We start from the raw sequence: 21,803 nt of genomic DNA, 5'->3' as shown, positions 1-21,803 counted from the left end.
TTTTGAAGGGCGGGGCTTAACTGGAGGCAAAAGATCTCAAACACTCAAACCCCAAAACAGCAGTTAACATATTTCAATAGTGTGTTTTGGCTGGAAGGAACGAGGAAAACATATTTTATTCACTCCCCCAGACCATGAGTGTTATTTTTAAAAAGTTTCTGATTCTGACCGATGGGACTACGTTCACCTAAACCTACATTCCCACTCACTGGATGGACAATTTGACCAAAGGAGGACACAGAGGGGCAGAAGTCTGGTCTGTCTTTATTAAGTGAAGCCTCTCCAAAAGATAAAGATATTACAAGAAGTAAGTGAAACCACTGATGGGATACCACTGAAACACACAACTAACCTCACGTTAGTTAGCATTAGCATTAGCATGTATCAAGAACCCTCCAAATAATGAGTAACTCAGCGTTATTTCAGTCACATTTTAGTCTAATCCATAACGTTATCCAGACTAAAACTGATGCTCTATTAGATATTAATCTGACCTGATATCAAATGTGCGCTGCAAATAGAGAGTTGCTGATAATTAACTCACTCCAATCCTTTCTTTTAATCACGTTCAACCAAAGTCGTCTACAACTAGCAGTAGCTGGTATGCAAATAAACTTTAACTTTTTGCTTTTTCAGTTTTGGCCCCCAAAAATATAACAAGTGACAGTGTTCGCCTCAAGCTTCCCTCTATATACATATATATATATATATACATACATATATATATACATACATATATATACATACAGTATGTAGACATCTATGGATTAGTCCATAACCTGTGTTCAGCTCTATTACAATCAACAAACCATGTAGGTGATAAGGTAATCTATACGGTCTTACCTCAATAGTCATTCCCTCCTGTTCCAGACACAGGACCTCTTTAGACTTGACCTTCTGAGGACTGTAATAGCTGCTCTCCGACTGGGTCTCCGTCAGCTAAGACAGAAGGATTACATTTAATACTGTTAGAATTCACAGAATTAACTTGAGTGATGGTTGAGAAGGAACAAGAAAATCTTAAAATTTCTTCAAGTGAAACACACGGGTGCCACAACAAACACAATAAAAAAAAGACCATGACAATGGGGTGCTTTAAAAAGTTTAAATGTGTGTTATAAGTAGGTATGTAGGAGGAGAATTTGCCGACTTAAAATGTTGGGAGAGGACAGTAATGTAAAACTGGAAAACAAAACTGTAGCTCTCAATCTCTCTCTTGATGTGTGTGTGTCCACTATTCACTGCCGAAAAAGATACAGGTTTGGAAAAATAAACAAAAGCTACACAAGCTTAGGAACATAAGGCCCTTGAAAACAGCGCTTAAAACCAGAAACAATACCATCCAAACAAGGACGTTTTCTCAGATCAGACGGAGCCTCGATGCCAGCCATGGGACTTTAAGGTAGTTTTGTGTTTCGACTTTGGACTCAGGCCAGAAACATTCATCAAACCGCATGACAGCCACTTCTCGCTGATTTTAGCGGAGGCCCCTTTTGGCCTTAGTGGCACGACAATCAGAACATGACTAAAGAGTTTAACATACCGAGGGGCCAAACACTAATGTAGAGGTGATTGTCCATCGAGCATTCAGGTTAATTGGCCGTAGAGATAGGGTGGAGACGCACAGTGAGCACCTGGTCAAATTTAGCAGGCGGGGGTGAGAAGGGTACAGAGCTGCGATGCTTCTGAGGTTGCCTAAGTCTCAGAACTGTGAGTGTAGGACATAATATGCAGACCCCAACCCATTCAACTTTAACACAGGAAGCAGGTGCGGCGCAAGAAGCAGCTGGGCCTTATTATCCCTACTGATGGAGCAGCCTCTCACCCTCGCTCCCTTCCCCTCGTTCAGTTCTGATGGTTTAATCACGTGCAGGGACCACCCCAGCCCCATTCCTGCAGGTCCCAGGGAGAAATGGTGAGCAAGGATGTTATATTACCTAGCATAGCTAAAGAATAGTTCTGTATGACGACATCAGTGCACAATGCCAGGATGAATTGTCCACACTAAAATGAATAAAGCATTCCTCAAGGAAGAGTAGTGGGGTATTTCAGTGTTTCATTAGAGCACCAACACGCTACTATAAACAATAAGACTTTAATAGAGCCAGTGACATTATCATTATTATTATCAATTAGATGTCTTTTAACAGCTTTGGGGGTTCATCACAAATAAATGGATTCGGGTAATTTTTTTTTTTACATTTTGTCCATTACTCAGAAATGCAACAAGGATCTGAAGGAAACACGGAAAAAGACTGAAGTGCTCAAGTACCTGAAACGTGCTCAAACTAAACATTGTGAAAAAAAGAAAAAAAAAAGAAGTTAAAGAACTAGTGTTTCTTAAAATGAAAAATGGCAAAAGGTCTGACATTTAGTGAGAATCTGGCAGGTGGGCCAAAGTAAAAGATCAAATGGTCAGTGCTAAACTATGCATTATGTGTGTATAGGTCATTAAATCACACTGCCAATTTCTCTGATCAAAGATATCTGGAGTGGAGTGCGTCAGCAGTCTAAAAATACCCCTCTGATTTCACATTCATGTCAGACTCAGGTTCAGGCAGTGGCTGTTCAAAGACATGAAATTCCTTCAAACTAAATACTTCCTTGTAGGAAAGAGACGAAAACATTTAAAAAACCATCCTTTCAGCTGCCTGCAATTACTCCGGACGAGGGGCAATTAATTGATTAAAAGAACTCAAACAATACAGGAACAATTTAAACATTATTAGAAAAACACCAAGGCCTGTTTGGCCCGAGACGTATCTCCCTTTCACTGATTACACACACTGTCAAGTACTCACACACACACACACATACACACACACGTGCACACACAGACCTGTAATGTGAGCTGAAGCGCCTAAGTCTGAGGGGAAACACAGATGAATTCCAACTATTCTAAGTGAGCGGGCAGGATTAAAGTTCGGGATTCATTTCTGAATAGTCATCATTCCATGTATAATGTTTAAAACATTAATGTGACCCGAGACGCCAGTTAGCGGTTACACTACCCTTCCCTATACCGCACACAGAGACAAAGGGGACTGGAACTTCCTGGGGATCAAGCTGTTTTTAAGACTCTAACTGAAAATGTCAACAAAATAAAAATAAGTTTCAGAGGTGAGGTAGGCAGAGGGAGTGAATGTAGCAACGGTACATGCAACACACGATCTTTATCTTTAGTATCTGTATATATACAGCACCGGTCAAAGGTTTGAACTCTTTCTTCGGTGTTTATTATTTTCTACATTGTAGAATTATGTTGAAGACATGAAAGCTATGGGGCGGGGGTGGCCATGTCTTATATTTTAGACTGCGTACAGAAAAATCTGTGCCAATCAAAGCGAGAGACACCACCGAAAAGTAGAAGCAGACGGCGAGTGAACCAGGATCCCGAACGATAAACTTGTGACGGCTGTCCAACCAGTTCTAGAAGTCGTCGACAAACAACAGAAGAACATTGTAGTGATAGATGTTGCAATTTGCGGATGATAGAAACACCCGGGAGGACAAAACATGAGAGGATCAAGAAATACCGATGGCTGAAACAGGAAGCGGAAAAAATGTGGAGGGTGAAGGCAACAGTGGTCCCCTATTGTCATGGCAACACTTGGGGTAAACTGGGAGACTGGCTCCAGCACATCTGAGAAAAGGTCTAGGTTGTTGTTAGCAATCGCAATCTGTTCAGGTGAACCAATTTCTCCCCGGAGCAATCTGCAGTGTGTACACACACGTTTCCAATGGACCGTAACAACTACCTTATAATTACATACTAATAAGTACAGAGCTGTAATAAGAGACATGTACAGGGCCGCAAAGATAGCTCCCAAAGCAGCATGTATAATAGTCAGAGAAAGAAACCCAAGATAACTTCTAAGTAACTAACTGCTCTCTCATATTGGCTAATGTTAATGTTCATGAATCATCAGTCGAACTCTGAACAAACATGGTGTGCATGGCAGGGCGTCAAGGACAAAGCCACCCTTCTCCAAAAACAACATTTCTGCCCTTCTGCAGTTTGCTAAACTGCTAAACATCATGGGGACAAGCCAGAAGACTATTGGGAATTTTTTTATTTTTTATTTTTTTTGTGGCCTTAATCAAGTAGAAATGTTGGGAAATGACCTGTAGCAAACAGTTCATGTGAGGAAACCCACCAATATCTTATGACTGAAACAGTTCTGTACTAAGGAATGGGATAAAACTCTTCCAAGCCGCTGTAGACGACTAATCAGCAATTCACAGTTACACTGTAAAAAATCTGTGGATGTTTTGAGTCATTTTTAGGCAGAAATGTGGAAATTTCTGAGAGGTGCAAATACTTTCAAGCCGCACTGCTCAAGTATTTTCACATCGCACTTCTGAGGCAAGCGAATGCTGCATTATGAGGGGATTTTGTTAGTGCCATTAAACTGAGGTCGCTGTAAGAAAACGACTACTTACGTTTAATTTCCATTTATAATTATGCAATATTTTTCATAAAGTTGATTTACCTTGAAGGTAACAGAAGCTTTGGTGCAGTAGAAGCCTATGGAAACAATGGGGTCTTTGGGAGTGTGTTGCTGGGGGCTGTTGGGGACGCTTCCTGCCTCTCTCTGCTGGTACAGGCCTTCCTCTCCTTCTTCCTCTGCGCCTACGATGGCTGGAACGAAGGACCAAGCCCATGACACCCAGCCTTGGTCTCCCTCTTCAGGACTCCCGGACTGCATGTAGACATCCTGGCCCGAGTACTGGCTTGACCCTTGACTTTCCATTTCTGCATCTATCGCTGAAGGGGATAAACAAATGAATTATGATTGTGACAGAAACAAAAGCAGATGATTTTACAGTACTTTAACATTGGTGTAAAAGCTTGGGCCTTTGCCTGAATGTAAGACTAGGATAGGATTTCTACAAAGCTTGCTGTTCTCTCATTCAAATATAAATAAGTTACATTTGTAAACAATATCATTGACAAAGTTATAATACATTTAAATCTGGATTGAAATGAATAAAATTCCCCCCATTTACAAGCTCTTCCAGACAAATCAGTTCAAGTTAATAGGCTGAGAACACACTGGTCTGACACAGAGATAAAAGCTGTTGAAGTGTCTATACCCACTGTAGAACACTAAATTCATTTGTCAGTGCCTCCGAGCTAGTTTAATACAAGCAAGTTGTTTCAGCTGTCAGCTGGAAAACACAAAAACAGCACAGACCAAAGCACTTTCATGGTAGTCGCTGGCTGCCAATGCTCCGACATGCAGGTGTGTAAGTATTTGTGTACTGCATGAACTCACTGCAGCGTGAACTCTACAGAGAGAAAGGGGAAGTCCGTTCCACTGGAGGCCAGAGGGCACAGCCTGTCATCCAGCATCCTGACAGAAGACGGCTTTGACTAGACCCAGTGGTCAAGGCTCTTTGTGCTGGGCCCTGCAGCACATGCTACATCCACAGATGAATGCAGCTACAGGATTTCAGTCGCATATTTAATCTTTTATTTATTCTTCTGTACAGCACTTTTGGTACCCCGTGGTTGTTTGACAGCTTTATAAATAAATAAGTTGGATTGGACTGTTAATAGGCCAATAGACGGAAACAGAAATGAGGGAAGGCTGTGGTAGCTTTGAGCCAGCTGGGTTAAGGGTTCAAGTGAAGGCTAACAATGGTCACTGGTTGAGCCGCAAGCTTCGCACCAGGTGGAAGTGTAACGGATAAAGTCAGTCAACTGGCATGTTGCTGGCGTGCGTAACCAAAAAAAAGCACCATTTGGGGGGGGGGGTTCACAGGATCCCCAAAGCACCACGCACCCCTCTGGTCCGGATCCTGACACCTGAACTGGTCCCATCATGTCTGTTTCCATGCACTTTGGGATGGAGGAAGCTTATGTCAAAACACAAGAATGTGTAATCCCATTCCTCACGTCCTTTTACGAGAAAACAATATTGTCCGTGAGGTCACAGCTTAGGAATCCCAGAGGCTAAGGCGGTGAAAATTATGACATATTTTAATTAAATCTTTCACTTTGTGAATTGGCAGCTGGAAATCCCATGTTATGGCTTTTTATCTCTCTCTCACTAGCGCAATGTCCCTGTCTGATTCTATCTATCGTTTCCCTTTACGTTTTGTTTTCACTCTACAAAGCGGCGTCAGTTCAACAAGTTAAGCTCTTTCACCGCACGTCACTGCCCCGAATGACGAATCCTACATTGGAAACGCAAGACAATCAAAATAAAAGCACAATTACCAATCAAGCGATCAAAGCAGGGCCAGCTTAAGGAGACTTTGAAGCATTAATCTAAAGAAGTGATTGAAAAATTCCCAGAGGGAGATGAGGGTCAGCCAGGATGTATGCTGTCATAGAGTGGAGCGCTCTGAACGTACAGGTGTGAAAGATCCCTGTTCACCGCAAGAGCAATCTACGTTTGTGTGTTTGTGTGCGTATCCGTAATGATAATACAAATCAGGGTCGCGATAGGAGTCTTTAAGCATCGGCGCTGTCTAAACTAGTCAAAGCGTTTGAGTGAGTGAACAGCTCAGGGACACTGAGACAGAGAAGAGAAAGCAGTTCCCTCACAGGCCAGTAGATGTCTCTCAATGTTTATAGAGGGAGAGGTGGACCGGTTACCTGACCACTGAACATCTGCCCAGGGTGTATACATGTGGTCATACACATCTCATTATTAAGGTTGCACGTACACCATTAACGCGCATTTGCACACCGAGACACAATTAGTCCGCCTGTTTATCATTTTCTCACAGGTGATAAAAGTCACAGACTCCCTTTGGTGTGCATGGCTGCAGAACATACTTCAAAAATACGCGTTGTTTCCATTTGAAACTACCAGCGCGATATTAACGTCAAAATATTTAAAAGCCGGCAAAGAGGCGTAAGAGTAACAGCCAGACAAAAGAAATGCTGAATCATCCGTGTCCACATACTTCAAACTTTAATCGTCTTTGACTCTTTGCTATAATAATAAAAAGTGGGATGATAATTAAAAGGAGGCTCTAAAAAGACTATCGTGACGCATGGAGACATACGGAGACCATTTCATTCATTATGTTAAATCTTCGATGGACAATTAGAAAATGCAAAAACAATAAAAAACACATAACTCCCCACACTCATACAGATAGTAATAGTAAACATATATAGTTTATTGAGACAGGAAGCCACCGCCTGCCACACTACAGTGCTCGGTCCATAATTCTTCACATACTTGTTGAAACCATACAGATTTCCCTGCCGTGACCAGCTGCTCTGTTCAAGCACGTTAGTCATCTCTGTTTCCAACCGCTTCATTTTTTTAGTGTTTCACAGACTTCACTGAATTTCAGACAGCAGGAAAACCGGCGGTTTAATCCTGACGGAAAGGTTGCTTTGGTTAGTGATACAACACTATCCTGCACCCTTCACCTATTAGGGCTGTTCATTAATGAGACATTGGCTCTTACCTAAAAGAGAAAGATTCAAACAAACAACATGTAGCCACAGTGAATCATGGGCACATAAACACATTACGAGGCTTTTTCCACTTCACTAATTGGCAAAAGAAAAACACCTTCACATGAGGGAAAAATTAATAATCCCTTTGAAAACGTTCTAGAAGGAACCACTTTAAATTAAAACGCATGGCTTATTAATACATCACACAGTAGATCCAGACTGGATTCATTACTCTCCACTAAATCTTTTGTCCTCGAAAACACACACACACACATACACACACACACATACCCTCATTTCATAAAAACTATGAGCATTCAATCAGTCCAGCAGCATCAGTTACATAAGCCAACTCACAGCAAGAGTAAATAAAGGAAACATACATCCAGGAGCAGTGGAGCCAGAACACAAAGCCAAGACTCACCACAAACAGCTTATGGGAAATCAAATGAAGTGATGAAGTACTACCTACTAGACTGGTATCATGTTTCAGCAATTTTGTGACAATGATTGTTTCCTACAAAGTACAACTCGCTAATAATAAATATACATGTAAGCCAAGTCAGTCACTGTAAGTATCAAGATACAACATAAGTGCATTCCATAGTAAAGGCTCTATCTGTACTGTTAGGGAACATTACATTTGCTACCAATCTAATCACCTATTATTTTCTAGACAGTCTGCTCCGGTCCTTATCTGAAAGGGATAGAGTCAAAATAATATGTTTGTGCACGAGTGCCGATGTCTCTCAACATCCACACACCTTCCTACTGATACTACAACTACTACTACGACTACTACTACAGTGCATGCACGCACAACTGCCCCCTGCCCCCTTCAGCTTCATTGCTCTGTCGATTACTTCCAGCATAACAAGATCTGGGGGCGCTCAGGTTCCAAGAGCTGGTCCCCTCTTGTATATTTTTGTGATGGGATACTAATTCATTCTCAGAGGCTCCGCATAGCAGTAGCATGACACCGACTCTTACATCTGGCATTGGACACCGAACTGGAAGCTGCGCCAACTTGCAGTGAAAGTTCCACGCCAAGAGGCAGGAGCGAGTTAGAAGGAGCAAGGGAATATGCTGTATTGTGTTGGGCTGTCTGCTTTCCCCTCTGCCCACAACTTCTACTCCACCATAATTTGCTCAGAGGCTGATTTAACCCAGCGGGACCTGGGACTTGATCCTGTTCTATTTGGCAGTGGTGAGGATGAGGAGTTGGGGAGAGATGAGATAGGGGTTTTAGGAATGAGGTGGGGTTTTTTAAAGCGGTAAGTGCAGCTATGATGACATATAATCTATTCTGCGTGTAGGTGTTAAAACTTTGTGTGCGTGCCTGCTTTTAACATTGCAAGTAACCGCGCGTGGTAGAGTTTGTTCGTCCATGCTACGCCTACGAGACACGTTGACTGCATGCATGTGTTTCGCTCAGCTGCTGGATGTGAGCTGTGTGATTTCCTATGGCGCTCCAAATAGAAAGACGGAGGTGGGCCTGCGTTTGATTCAGCCATGTTTCTACTCCTCATCCTCCTCTCCTGCTCACTATCCACATGGAGGCGATCAGGCCTGATGACAACGGTCTGTGTCGAGTTACACGCTCCATGTTTTGTTTGTGGAAAAAGCAGGGGGGGGGAGTGCACACCATGGTCAAAGCGATGTTAAATGTCCCGGCTAGGAACAACAGCATGAGGACAGACAAAGACCCTCAACAGAACAAGGTTACACGTGGAAAATCATGAGATGAAAACCATACTAATATACATACAGCGCTTTGAGGGCTTGACGTATCATTTCCGAATGAGTAAAAACAAATAAAAATGTTGTTATCGGAGAGAAAATCTATTGATTTACTTTGCTGTGTTCACTCCATAATTGGTACACAAGTAGAAACATACTGCTAGACACAAGAATAGTGTACTTAGATACACTGTATGCTACACTCAATTCTAACGAAAGTAGCTTTAAATAAACTTTTGAAATAAAAAAAATAAATAAATTGATGGTTTTTACGATCTAAAACAACAGTCTCTGAGACGCTTCACTCACCAGGTAAACTCGCTCCAGCCTCCTTGACGAGACCAACGCCCTCTTCGCCCTCACCCTCTTTGTGCCCTCCGATCTCCCCGTAGTAGAGGGTAATAATCAGCTCTAATATTCGGATAAACATGGGGAGCTGCTGGTCGGTGATGGACAACTTGAGGCTCTCCACCATCGTCTGGATCTGAGGAGACATGCAGAACCGTAAGAGATTGTTTACATGATGAAAGATATGTTTACATGTAAAATATGGTACAGAAACGCTATATAATGTGATTATTCTTGTAAGAAAATATTCCTCCTTATTAAAGTTATAAGATATATATATATTAGATATATTATTTTCTTAATGCGAGAAAATTTGGTAGTGGTCAGAACACACAAAAGCGTAAACCACAAACAGGTGAATCTTCTACAAAATCTTACAAAACGTACTCACTTAAATATTAGGTTAAGAAAATACACCATCAAATGACTTACTGTTGTCAATCATTATTTTTTCATCCAAACAATTTTAGATCTGATTAAATAAACTATAAAAAAAAAAAAAAAAAAAAAAACGTCAATCAAAACACAAATCTCTGGTTCAACTCCTCTCATTTGCTGCGTATCCATTACCCCCAGAAATGTGCAAAAGCCAAATATCGCAACAACAAACTGGTAATGGAAACACCCACATTCCGCAAAAACCTCTCAAATATCGTTAAAACACTTTCACGCTCTCATGACGTGGTTTTCAGATGTATCAATATAACAGTTGATCACAGAAAATGTAATGGAAACACAATGGAAATTCCCTGTCAGCGACATCACTGGAGATGAAGCAGGGGGTCATGTGACCGGTTCATTTGAAGTCGATTTCCTCAAAGTGAAGTCTCACGTAATGAGAAGAGAGAGTTACAGCTCATTCACAAAACACCTTACATGGGAAATACGAACAAAGCCAATTGTACTTTATCAAAATTTCAGGAATATCGCTTTTATTTTGCAAAACACAGCTACTGACAATGACTAGGACGATCTCTGCGACTTCTATTGATGATTCTACAATTGTTCTAAAAATTAACTGATTCTCAAAATCATTGTAGTCTAAAAGCTGTGGCCTCAGGTGGTTCATAATTGCACAACAGAATTCTGACCAATCATTGACTAAAGTGATTAAGATATGAACTCTTGAAAGATCTCCTTAGGGAGCAGATGTGTCAAAAAACACTTTTGGTACTTGAGTGATGCATCATATTATTTCTAGTCTTATCTTACATTCTTCTGTAGGAAGTGAAACCTGGCCAAACCAAACAGCTGTCTTCCACATCCAGAAATCACCGGATTAGAACAATACACCAGCATTAGTCTTTATCCTGTTATTGGTGTGAGAGCAGCTAATCCAACAAAGCGTAGTCACATAATTCTCTAAATATGTAAATGATTCAGACAAAATAAAGTCTTCCAGTTGGTGACGTGCGGGGAGAGGATCACAGCTGTGGCTGTGATTTAGAGTTGCTCACTTTAATGACGGATGGTATTTTAGAATTGATGTTGTCGTAGGTGAAATGGAGGCGGGTTCTGAAGGAGCATTTGTACAACAGTGGGTCCTGATAAAACTCTATCTTGCCGCTGGCGTTCCGCTTGTCCAGGCACACGGTGCAGTCAGCAAAGTTGATCACTTTTCTCAAGACCAGCTCTGGAGCTGCAGAGAGAGGAGGAAAGAAAAGAAAATTAATTGGTACTAAACATATAAGAGTTTATAAGACCTGTTGTGCACGCTGGGACATTATGTGCGTACAAAGAAAGACCTGCACATAAAGAGGTACTATTCAATACAAGCAAATGCAAACACGGACACACTAACACAAAACATGCTCAATAACCACGGTGCCAATGTGAAGAGGTCATGAGCGGATTAACAACAAAGGAGAACAAGGTGACGAAGAAGAAAAACAAAACCATTCGCTATGGATAGCGAGAGAAAGAAAAATGGAGGGCTTATTCTTTCACGTCATCTAGTACTGGCCGTGTTTCAGGCTTGTCAGAAAGACGGAAAATAATGCGGTGTTTCAAACGCGGGCACGCAACAAGAAGCTTACAACACAGATGGGTGCCACACACACATGTAGACTGTGCGCTACATCAGAACTTGTTGGGTGTTTTCATCTCCCACTGAGCACATTATCTCTTTTTTTTTATTTATTTATTCTTTTAGGGAAAAAAAAACATCTAAAACTGTGAGCACCACTTGAATAAGTGAGTAAGTTGTTTTGAATCTTCTCCATCAACTTATTCCAACGTGATATGTTATGAAAACATGACTGTTATCTGAAAAATGGGCGATGACAGTGAGCAACATCCAACTTCGCATTCTTAACTGTCACTGATTCACCCAGCCCTGACAGGACTTATTATTCCCAGATCAGTTTCATTCCTTAAACAGCGCCAGTATCTATTGTTGTAACCACCACTGACTTCCCACTCTGGAGCAGTGCCACCTGAACAAGAAATTCCACAGTGATAACAATGACTGTAAATCGCCAACTCATGGTGTCTCTCTGTTGAGACAGATTTAGAAATTCACTTGAAAGAATCACTTGTTTCTTAAAAATGATGATGGTGGTTCAAGTTTAAAATAACAGTTACATTCTGCCAGGAAATGGGGAAATCTAGGAGTTGGAGCAATCAGCATGACTTTATTTTTACTTCACCAGGGGAGTGCTGTGAGCCACGCACCCATCAAATGCAAGGACACGATGCACTATATTTGTATGTTGTGGCATGCTTAAGTTGAGTTGCCAACATTGGACGTTTAATAAAGCAGCAGAGAGTAGGTTATAGTCTAGGTTATTTTACTAGTTTATCGCACCACCCGGGAATGCGAGCAGCTATCGCTCACCCGCAATGTCCATGAAGGCCCTCTCCCAGATGTCATCCACAGTGTAACACTCGGCGGAGGTGATGTTGACTGACAGCACGATGTCATCTTCCACGTACTTCAGGATCAAGTTGTTCACCACAATGTTTACGTTGTTCACCACGCGCCGGATCAGACTCTGCACGTAACCTGAGAACACACAGGGAAGCGCGTGACAAACGTGTTAAACTGTGTAATGAGAACAAATTAAAAAAAATAAAAGACACACAAAGATGTTAAGAGATCCTAATCATGTGAATATTTAAATGTATAAATTGGTAGATAAAGAAAATATTTCACTTTAAACATAGTTAAATGTAGTAGTGGCTGATGGGAACGAGCTGCACTGTTAGCTTCTCTTCTGCTCATATTGCAGCGTGCGTCTAGGATTTCACCTGGAGACTGAATGGGCTCTCGGCCAGTTGTGGTGAACCTGAGAGACAGTTTGTAATATGCAGCCGTGTGATTGGCTCAGCAGCGTTAGGGGCGGGGCCTACAGTGTACAGGAGGCTTAGATTGACAGGTTTCGATAAGTGTGGCGCTCCTGTGAAACTCCTGTGCGCTCCTGTGTATCACTGACTGAGTGAAGGAGTGAAGCGCTGACTGAACCGTAGCATCTTCCGCCTCCGTTTATCCCTTTACTAAAATATGATGGATTCATGTTAATGTGTATTTAAAGACGTTTAAATTTGTGGGGGAAAATTAAAAAAAAAAATATATTAAAAAAATGTCTAATCAACCAAAGGTTTTACAAGCCCCCCTGCAGTACCTCTGCAGAACCTCTAGGAGTTGCAGACCCCCTGTTGAAGACGTATGATTTAGACAAAGGGTCTTCAACGGTTTTCTGTCCAAGGACCCCCAAACTGATTGACAGATTAAGTAGGTAACCTACTATATGTGTTCTATATTAAACTCGACCTAGTGCTATTTATAAACATAAATTATAATTCTCATTTTGCATTCAATATTAAGCTATTCAAATAATACACGGGTTCAAATATTCATGTTTTTTATTTCAAACATGTGCAACAGGGAGTTTGAGGGAGAAAATTGTGAAAAACTGTGAAAGGAAATTAAAAAAATATATAAATATATAAAAATATCCAAAGATTTTGTGACTCCTCCTGCAGTACCTCCACGGACCCCCTAGGGGTCGCGGACCCCCTCTTGAATACCTATGATTTAGATGAAAGAAGACACTCGGATGATTGGTAAATCGTCTTCAGAAAACCTTTTATATAACGTACACAAAAAGTGTACCTACTTAGAAAGAGACACATACACACACAGAAAAACAGAGTGTCTATATTAGTTTACTGGGATGCCTTATCTAAATATCTACATTCCCTTAAAGTCAAGGCTGAACACCAATAACATTTGCCGTCTTCTTGGGCTAGTAAATAAGAGGAGCTCCTCACATGTTGTGTTTTTTTTGTCCTCAGTACATCCCTTACAAATGCACAATGAAAAGAGCTAAATATTCATGAAAACATGTTTAAACCTCACAGTGCATGAACAAAAGCTGGAGGAATTTATGAATCTCTGAATGTCTCTCATCTCCTCTTAAAATCAAATATAACCCAGACCTATCAGCAGGCGACAGCCAAGCCCATTAAGCCTAAATGTTTTATATGTATTCACACATATAGGACCTTATAAGAGGAACAGAACGGAATTACTGATCCTGTAGCCACACTTTGGTTCATTAATTGCAAATCCTGGCACTCCTAAGACTCCAATCTGCCAAAGATGAGAACACAAAAAACAACACTGACACACTCAAAACACATTTTTATAGCTTTCCCGAATGAGAAGTTTAGTTCATTAATTCTAGAAATATAATGCATTAAACGACACGTAAAGAATTACAGACGTGGAGAAGTCTGGAGAATTCAATTGTGTACAAAAGACAACAAATAAATAAAGCTGTGGATTTTTTTTTTTTTTTTTTTTGAGGAGTAAAAGATGGGATCTCGGCAGGTTTTTGTTTAAGAGGTGGATGGATGCAGTAACCAAGAGCAAGCAGGAGAGAAAAAGCAGCCTGACAGATTGGGTTTCAACAGAGCTAGGGGAGCCATCCTGTAGTGTTACCAGTACCTCCTAATAGCCACAGTGACGCCCAGAAACAGAAGCTTTGCAGGAAAAACATACATGGTAAGGTCATTACTCAACAAAGTAAGAAAGAACTTAAAATATTACAGACAGGGGAGTTTCAACCATAAAATATGAAAATATACAGCAATAAATCCTCCTAACCACAGGACCAATGGCATTATTCATTCCTCCCATGTACTGTTAAACACAGTCACTACAAGTTAAAACATATAAAGCTTTAATGCTTTCCCTTATTTTCCAAACTAAATATTAGTCTTCCTGTATCTACATGCCTGGCCCAGGGCATAACAGAACCGATAATTAGGCAGAACTAAATGGTGCTGTTGATGAAAATATTTATATGAATTGGTTAACTGTTCTGCCACTTGTACACAGGCCGTGCTATGTATTAGCATAATCCAATTGACAAAATTCTCATGAGTTCGCTGCCTGACCAAACAGAGTGGCAGGAAGAGAGGATGACATAGTATAAACTCAGCTCATAAACGCGATGTGTGTTCGTGACATTTGTGCGTGGTTTGGCATGCTTGCATGTGCTTGTCTCGAGTGTGTGTGTGTGCGCGGTGCCGCTTTCTTGCGTGCATGAATGTGGCCCCGTTGTGTGAGAGTGTGTCTTTCTGTGTGTCTGTGGTTCTGGGGTCAGTCAGAAAGCTGCTGTTGCACCTGCAGCCCGGGCAGTAAAACCAGTACTTTACCCCCTGCTATTCCCCTCTCTGGATGTAATTTAGTCCTGTCAGGGAGCCGTTCTTTGCCTGCTGCACTCTCGTACACTTGTTATACCTTTTCTTGCCTTGCAACCGAGTCCAAGGCCCCATTCCATCTCTCTGCAAGCCATCGCACCGCTCTGAACTTCTGTAAACAATTGACACAGCCAGCACCTGTGCCGCGGCCCACAGGGAAGAAGCCCACTTAAAACTTTTCAACCATAAAATGACTGGAAAAACCAGCTCCTTTATGTGATCTAAGAACAGGCCAAGCACTCACTGCTGTGTAATAAAGGAAAGAAACACTATACTGTACATGGTCACCATTTTCCTGTATATGGAAAGTATTAGCAACTAAAGCATTAGCCTTGGGGGAAAAAAAAGAAAAAAGAAAAAAAAATCGGACAATAAATATACTGTAAGGTGGTCCTGTGGTGTTATTTTAAAATGTCAGTGATGCAGTTCGCAGTGTAACCGAGAGAATACATACAGTAGCTAGTGTAGGACTAGTATAAAATGTAAAATAAAAAGGGTACAAACACAGCGGTGCAAAGGATCTCACTTCTACTTTCGACAAGTTTCTTACAGAACTGTAGCAACACTGCAAGCCTAAATGATTATAAGGTCACCATCACTAATAACTTAAGCCACTTAATTATGTTAGCTATTCTATTACCTCCAGAGCCTCTTATAGTAAAATGGTAGATTCACAAAACCCAGCCATGCATGATACAGCAGGTTTCCAGAGTGGAAGAAATCTCCAGCTGGAGAAAGCTCCAGCTTTTACCAATATGGGATATTCTCTATCCTTAAGTTGCATTTTCCAGTAATACCAGAACAGCAGCTGTATTTGTTGGAATTTCAAACACAATAAGAAATGTTAAGACTGGATTTTCCCCCCAGATGTATTTTCTCCCACATATTAGGTGATACAGCGCAACGTTTCAGTTCAATTAGAGGAAAATTATAGAAGTGGTCTTCAAATGCTCTGTAAACCTGGTGAATAAGGTAAATTCATAAATGTTGTTTAATAGACCGGTGGAGCTCCAAATACATCTGTTGTTGTGGTTTCATCAACCTGCCCAGTCTTCATGGCCTGCAGTTATTCACTCCTACCTGGATGAACAATCTTCCAACCTGTCCATGACTTCTCTTTACTCTCAGACTGTCACATAAGATCATAAGCTGCATCTTGTATTATTAGATTCTACGTGTTTCCTTCAGTACAATGTATGTATTTATCACAGAAATTTGTTTCTCCTCTTCTATGTTTCTGTCCGGCTGGGCTTAGATAGACGGGTCCCTCCATATGTGCTGGGTTTTGCTCAAGGTTTCTTCCTGTTAAAAGGGAGTTTTTCCTTGCCACCGTCACCTTCAGGCATGCGCTGGAGGTTCGGGTCTGTTTTTTAAAGCGTCTTGAGAATTCGTTTTTTTAGTTGACGCTAAATAAATAAAATTGAATTGAACTAATAACGCCACACATTTTTCACTATGTTAGCTGGGCAGCCAAAATACAACATACACAAAATTGATAAGATACTAATGCAGTGTCCATTAAAGGGGCGATATGTTAAAATTGTAAAAAATAAATAACTAAAAGAAAAGAGAGTGAAGAGAGGATTTTGTGAAACATGTAATATTGTGTGGCGCAGAAATATCAACCAAGGATTCTTCAAGCTTCAACGGTGATCACGAAAAGACAGGAAGAAAAAGCAGAGCTGTTTAAAGAGGATATATTTCTTTTATAGTCCATGATTCATGATTTCTTGATTTCTTATCTTGTCCTTCAACAAGAAGCCTTGACTTCCTGTTAAAGGACAAGTAGTCAAAGAGTGAAATGGTAAATGATGGCTGACAGTCTTGGAACTCGATGTCTTTTGAATAGGATGAACTTGTTATAGGGTAGAGTTTGTCACTAGGTGGGCACCTCCAGTCCTTCTGTCTGTAATGCATTTTGTAATGAAGTCAACTTTCATGCAAAATGTAAATGAACACCTCCTGCTACAGGCATTACTATATTTATCTATCCACAGATCAACGCTCTTGCTTGCATGATCTCTCATTTATCATTTGGAAACCGCAGGAACAAGTAGACTCTGAGTTAGCACAGAATGATGAAAGGTTGCCTCAGTATCTCAACATATCTTTTTAAAAGGATTCCATTACAGATGGGATATGTCTCCCATCACTACCAGGAAACAAGTTTTCTGTATTTTGAGTCGCTGCCATAATGAAAAGATCCGACATGCTGTCTCATATTTGGGGAGTTCAACTTTGAAACAGCTAATCTGGAATATAGCTTCTGTTTCACCTAACTCACCCGTACGGGGAAAAAACTCAGACTCAAAGGGAGACGTGCCACCATTAAATCTCTTTGATGTCATATACAAAAAAAAAAAAACAGACATTTTCAGGAGTGTGAATATGCCTGAAGCAGGAACAGACAAATGTGGTTCTCACAAACGGTGGCCACTGGTCCCCCACAAGCAGCAGTAAACATAATCACTCACAGAATTGCCAAAGGTGGAAGCACTTAGGTCTTTGGTCTTTGTGTGGCTACCAATCCCATGGCATATGAATTAACATCACTATTTTCCACCACAGGGCGAACAAGGAGGAGAAATTCATTCAGCATGTGAGAGCTTAGGGCCAAATGACTGCATAATTGCAAATGGCTGCTTTTTTGGTGTCACTATGTTATGTTTTGGTTGTTTTGAAGAGGAGGCGAGAAGATGCAACACAGTGCGATAGTCAACGTAAATTCTGAGAAAGAGCTCAGACGCCTCTCACGAAAACTCATCAACACGCACTTCTTCACCAGCCGTCCACACACATCTGCCTGGGCCCGTCACAAAACACGAAAGTGCAACTGACATGTACAAGCAAACAAGAAACAAGAAAGCAACACTCAAGTTTACTGTGTTATTGACTCAACCATGGTGCTCAACCAACAAAAATAAAGATAAAACCTCTTTTATAACCTTTACTCATCAGCCGGAATTGCTGCATTGCAATGCATCCCTTAAATATCACATGACATGTGCATCCATATCAAGAGAATGCACCGCTGTGTCGAGACACTGCAGTTTTCTCACTTAAAAAAAAAATCCTTTAACTACATTAAGGACTTCTGAAAGGTTTGGTTTGTATCTTATTCTTAGGAAAACATCCCCTGCCTGAGTCATAGCAGGTTAGCTTTACTCCATCCACCTTTTAACCTTCACCTTTTAATTAGGAAGGCTGTGATTACTGCATTCGTCTGCTTCCTCGCTATTACCGAGGTGCTGCAGCATCTGACCCCAGAGCAGTCTCTACGGCCTTTAATGGGTCTAAATAAGGAAATGGTGGGGGGTGGGACGTGCACACACAAATTAGCACAGGTACACTAAGACCCGTACACACACACACACACACAAAATTACAAATAGGTCACACACGCTCTCGCTCTCTCACTCACACAAATGCCAAAGGGAGATGCTGGGGTGTGAGGCACCCTGCTTTAACAGCTGGGGAGAGATATTATCTCATAACATCAGGCCTGGTAATGGATCCTCCCCAGATACAACCAGCTCACAGTTTTTTACTTCATGCATTCATATTCATGTGGTTCTGGGAGTAAACCAACGGTTGTTAGGTTGACCTAGATCAATTTTTTATTTTTTTTTATTTCTACTCCCTAAAAGCTGTATCATCTATTTATTCTTTAGTCTCCAATTTTCCACCTTCTTTCTCATCTTCACTGTTTTGCGGCACAATTTTTGCCATTCCACTGTAATTTCTCCTTTGTTGTATATTTTTTCTCCACGATTATGTGCTAGTGAGTAGTTCAGTAAAATAATAAAACTAGGCATATTTTTAAACTTCTTCATATATCTAAATAAGATTTGAATTGTCTGTGTTTGCATAGCAGACAGGGCATCCACGGCTCTGTAGGAGGCATGCGGTCAAGTGGCCTTGTTGATAAGAGCCATCACTCTGTGATTTATGACACACACATCCCCCCATGGTCAACCCGGCAGATTTCACCAGTGAAAAAACTTTTTTTTTTTTTTAAGAAAGTCTGTGTTTTATCCGATTAAGCACATATGTGAAAAGAGTAACAATGGTAACATTGAATTTGTATAAGTTTAGAAAGAACAAGATTAGTAAAAATTTGGTCAATAAATGCTGATGCTGAAAGTTTCAGGGAAAGGCTAGACAGGGACTCATGACCAACGCTTATGCTTTAGACTTATGACTTGCCTCCTACACTCTTTAACCAGGTGCCACCCGTCACCAAACCCACACTAAGGATTTCTAGTCGTGAGAAACGCCGACACATTGGACAGAAAAGGGGGCAAATCTGGACCTAGTTGGACGCTCATTCTGTGGTTTCATTCCTGAGACGTTAGAACAGCCTCACTGTACCAAGGGCCATTACTCACCTGGGGGCAGGTCTGGGTCACTGGGGGCAGCCTGCTGTAGGCGGCGTGTCTTGGCCACAGACTTGGAGCTGTCAGAGACACTTCGGCTGGTGGAGCTAGAGCCGCTGTCGTGGTCATCCTGACGAACGGAGAAACAAACAGACCAGAGCTTTAGGTGATGGAGGAAGTAAATTAAGGTAACATTTTAATATAGTGTACAGTAGTTGCGATGATCCCACAATGATCCCAACCATCAGTTTATTTCATTATTTATCCACGGTGGAGTCAGAGTAATTATTCTTAACGTGTATGAACAGCTTTGTGTAGTTTACTTTGAGAATAAAGCAAGTAATAGGTTCACGGGTTGAGGGACATTTCAAGCTACCACTGATAAAGTCAGTCATATGACTTTATTCCATAACAAGTTATGAGGTACAACAATGTAATCCATCTAATCTGTTACCTTATTCGAGTGATTGAGGATATTCAAATGATTCTAAACAAAAGCATCTGTCCTACTCCATGGCAGTGGAGTGATTGTGGAAACATCTACACTAGGTTTCTGGTGTTTCTGAGCCACGAGCCCACCCCTTACATCAGCCCTCCCTCCCATCCCCATTTAACAACCATCCCTGTGGCCTCTACAAATAAACTCTAGTCCTTGGATGAGAAAGGGTGAAGGTCTCTCCTGCATAACAGCACATGTCATCTGCACTCAGGAGACCTGCAGTGTGTTAGGCCCAGGAATGCAAGTCCAAATCTATGTGTGTGTTTAGATATGCATGCGTAGGAATGATGATGAAATGGACATCCCCTTCAGAGATGAGCCTGAAGATAAACAATATGAACCGAGATTTGGGGTAAGGAGGTTATTTATTGGTTCAGCTTCTATGGTACCTCAAGCTAGTGGGTGCTCAGAGACTTAGACATGAGGTGAGATAAAAACAATAGAGACATGAGGAGAAACAGAAAGAGGCTAGGGTAAAAGGACTGAAAGCCAAGGATTTTTTCTAGATCTACTGCTAGGGTAAACACACTTTAAACTTGGGTTTTGCAAATCCATATTTACAAAAAGCAAAGAAAATTCATGTAACAGGGATTTTCCATGCTGATACTATTTCTGGTAATATGTCTAAACCCGCTCCCAAAGCTTAAAGCAGAAAATCAAAGCTTTCATATCTGATGTCATCAAGCGACAAAACTCTGGAGAAGCTCCATTAACAATAAAGAGAGTGACTTTGTGGACTTGTAAAACTTCTACAAGTAGATTGTCGCCTTCTCCAGTGCGTCTTGTTGTATCGTTTCCAGTGTTTAGGGGGGATTTGCTTGTTCACTGCTTTGGATTCAACAGTTCATAATCGGGGGATATTTAGCTAAAATGTGCCAAATCAGCGTTTTATTCAAATGACAAGTATTTGTCCGACGTGGATCGGAGCCAGTCGTGCCGCAATAACATCTCTAACCGTAACTGAACAATTTGGAGGATAAGGGAGAGCAGCCTGTGACATCAGAACTGAAGTACAAAACAAAATACTATAACTACAATAGATTAGACTCCTCTACAGCTACTATGTGGAACAACAAATACCTCATATTCATATTCACAGCTGACATAAGCCTGTAACAGATGATGGTAGGAAGAAATGAAAAAGAGGTGAATAGAGAAAGGTGGGAAAAAAAGAAACCAAACATAATGCAACTGTCAAAAGTGAGAAGTAAGGGAATGGCGGAGATTTAAATGAGTTAACACCCAGTATGGCACTGATTAGGGGTTACTGCAGCACTGTAACCTTTTCACAGTCAGAAGTCTGGGTGGTAAGTTAGTCAGACGATTTGGACAAAGAAAGGTGAGATCACATGTGTTTAGCATTTCGGTGTCTCAGGAGTCGGCCCTTATCCTGGCTAACGTAAACACGGGAGGTGTCAAAACCAAATATATTTGGCTACTCCATGCGCACACACTTCATTCACAAACACCCCAAGGAGCAAATGAAAACCAACGGCCACACCTTCCCAGGCAAGTCACAAATGCTGTACATACTGTACATACACGTACCCCACACAATTAACGCACATTCCCCAATTCTGACACTATTTAATTACAACGAATCCCGTTCTCTCTTTGTGGTTGAGTAATGAAGATTGGGTTTTAAACATGCTTTGCATAATTTAAGTTGCGGACACACTGACAGAGAAGCAAGTATTCCCCA

At 41.1% G+C, this 21,803-nt stretch overlaps 1 protein-coding gene across 5 annotated transcripts in view; it reads right to left on the bottom strand.

The window, feature by feature from the left end:
* LOC125016930 (vacuolar protein sorting-associated protein 13B-like) overlaps positions 1–21,803 on the bottom strand; it is a 302,660-nt gene that overhangs the window by 264,501 nt on the left and 16,356 nt on the right. For all 5 annotated transcript variants that reach the window (XM_047599702.1, XM_047599699.1, XM_047599703.1 and 2 more), the window contains exons 4-9: positions 19,615–19,732; positions 12,354–12,521; positions 10,975–11,156; positions 9,479–9,653; positions 4,494–4,768; positions 844–939 (exon numbers count right to left, since the gene is read on the bottom strand). In XM_047599702.1, coding sequence (XP_047455658.1) covers positions 844–939; positions 4,494–4,768; positions 9,479–9,653; positions 10,975–11,156; positions 12,354–12,521; positions 19,615–19,732 — 1,014 coding nt within the window. The remainder of the gene's footprint in view (positions 1–843; positions 940–4,493; positions 4,769–9,478; positions 9,654–10,974; positions 11,157–12,353; positions 12,522–19,614; positions 19,733–21,803) is intronic.

The sequence above is a fragment of the Mugil cephalus genome, chromosome 11 (assembly GCF_022458985.1).
Source record: "Mugil cephalus isolate CIBA_MC_2020 chromosome 11, CIBA_Mcephalus_1.1, whole genome shotgun sequence".
Classification (NCBI taxonomy): Eukaryota; Metazoa; Chordata; class Actinopteri; order Mugiliformes; family Mugilidae; genus Mugil; species Mugil cephalus.
The sequence above is the reverse complement of the archived record's forward strand: the minus strand, read 5'-3'. Positions and strand labels throughout refer to the sequence as shown.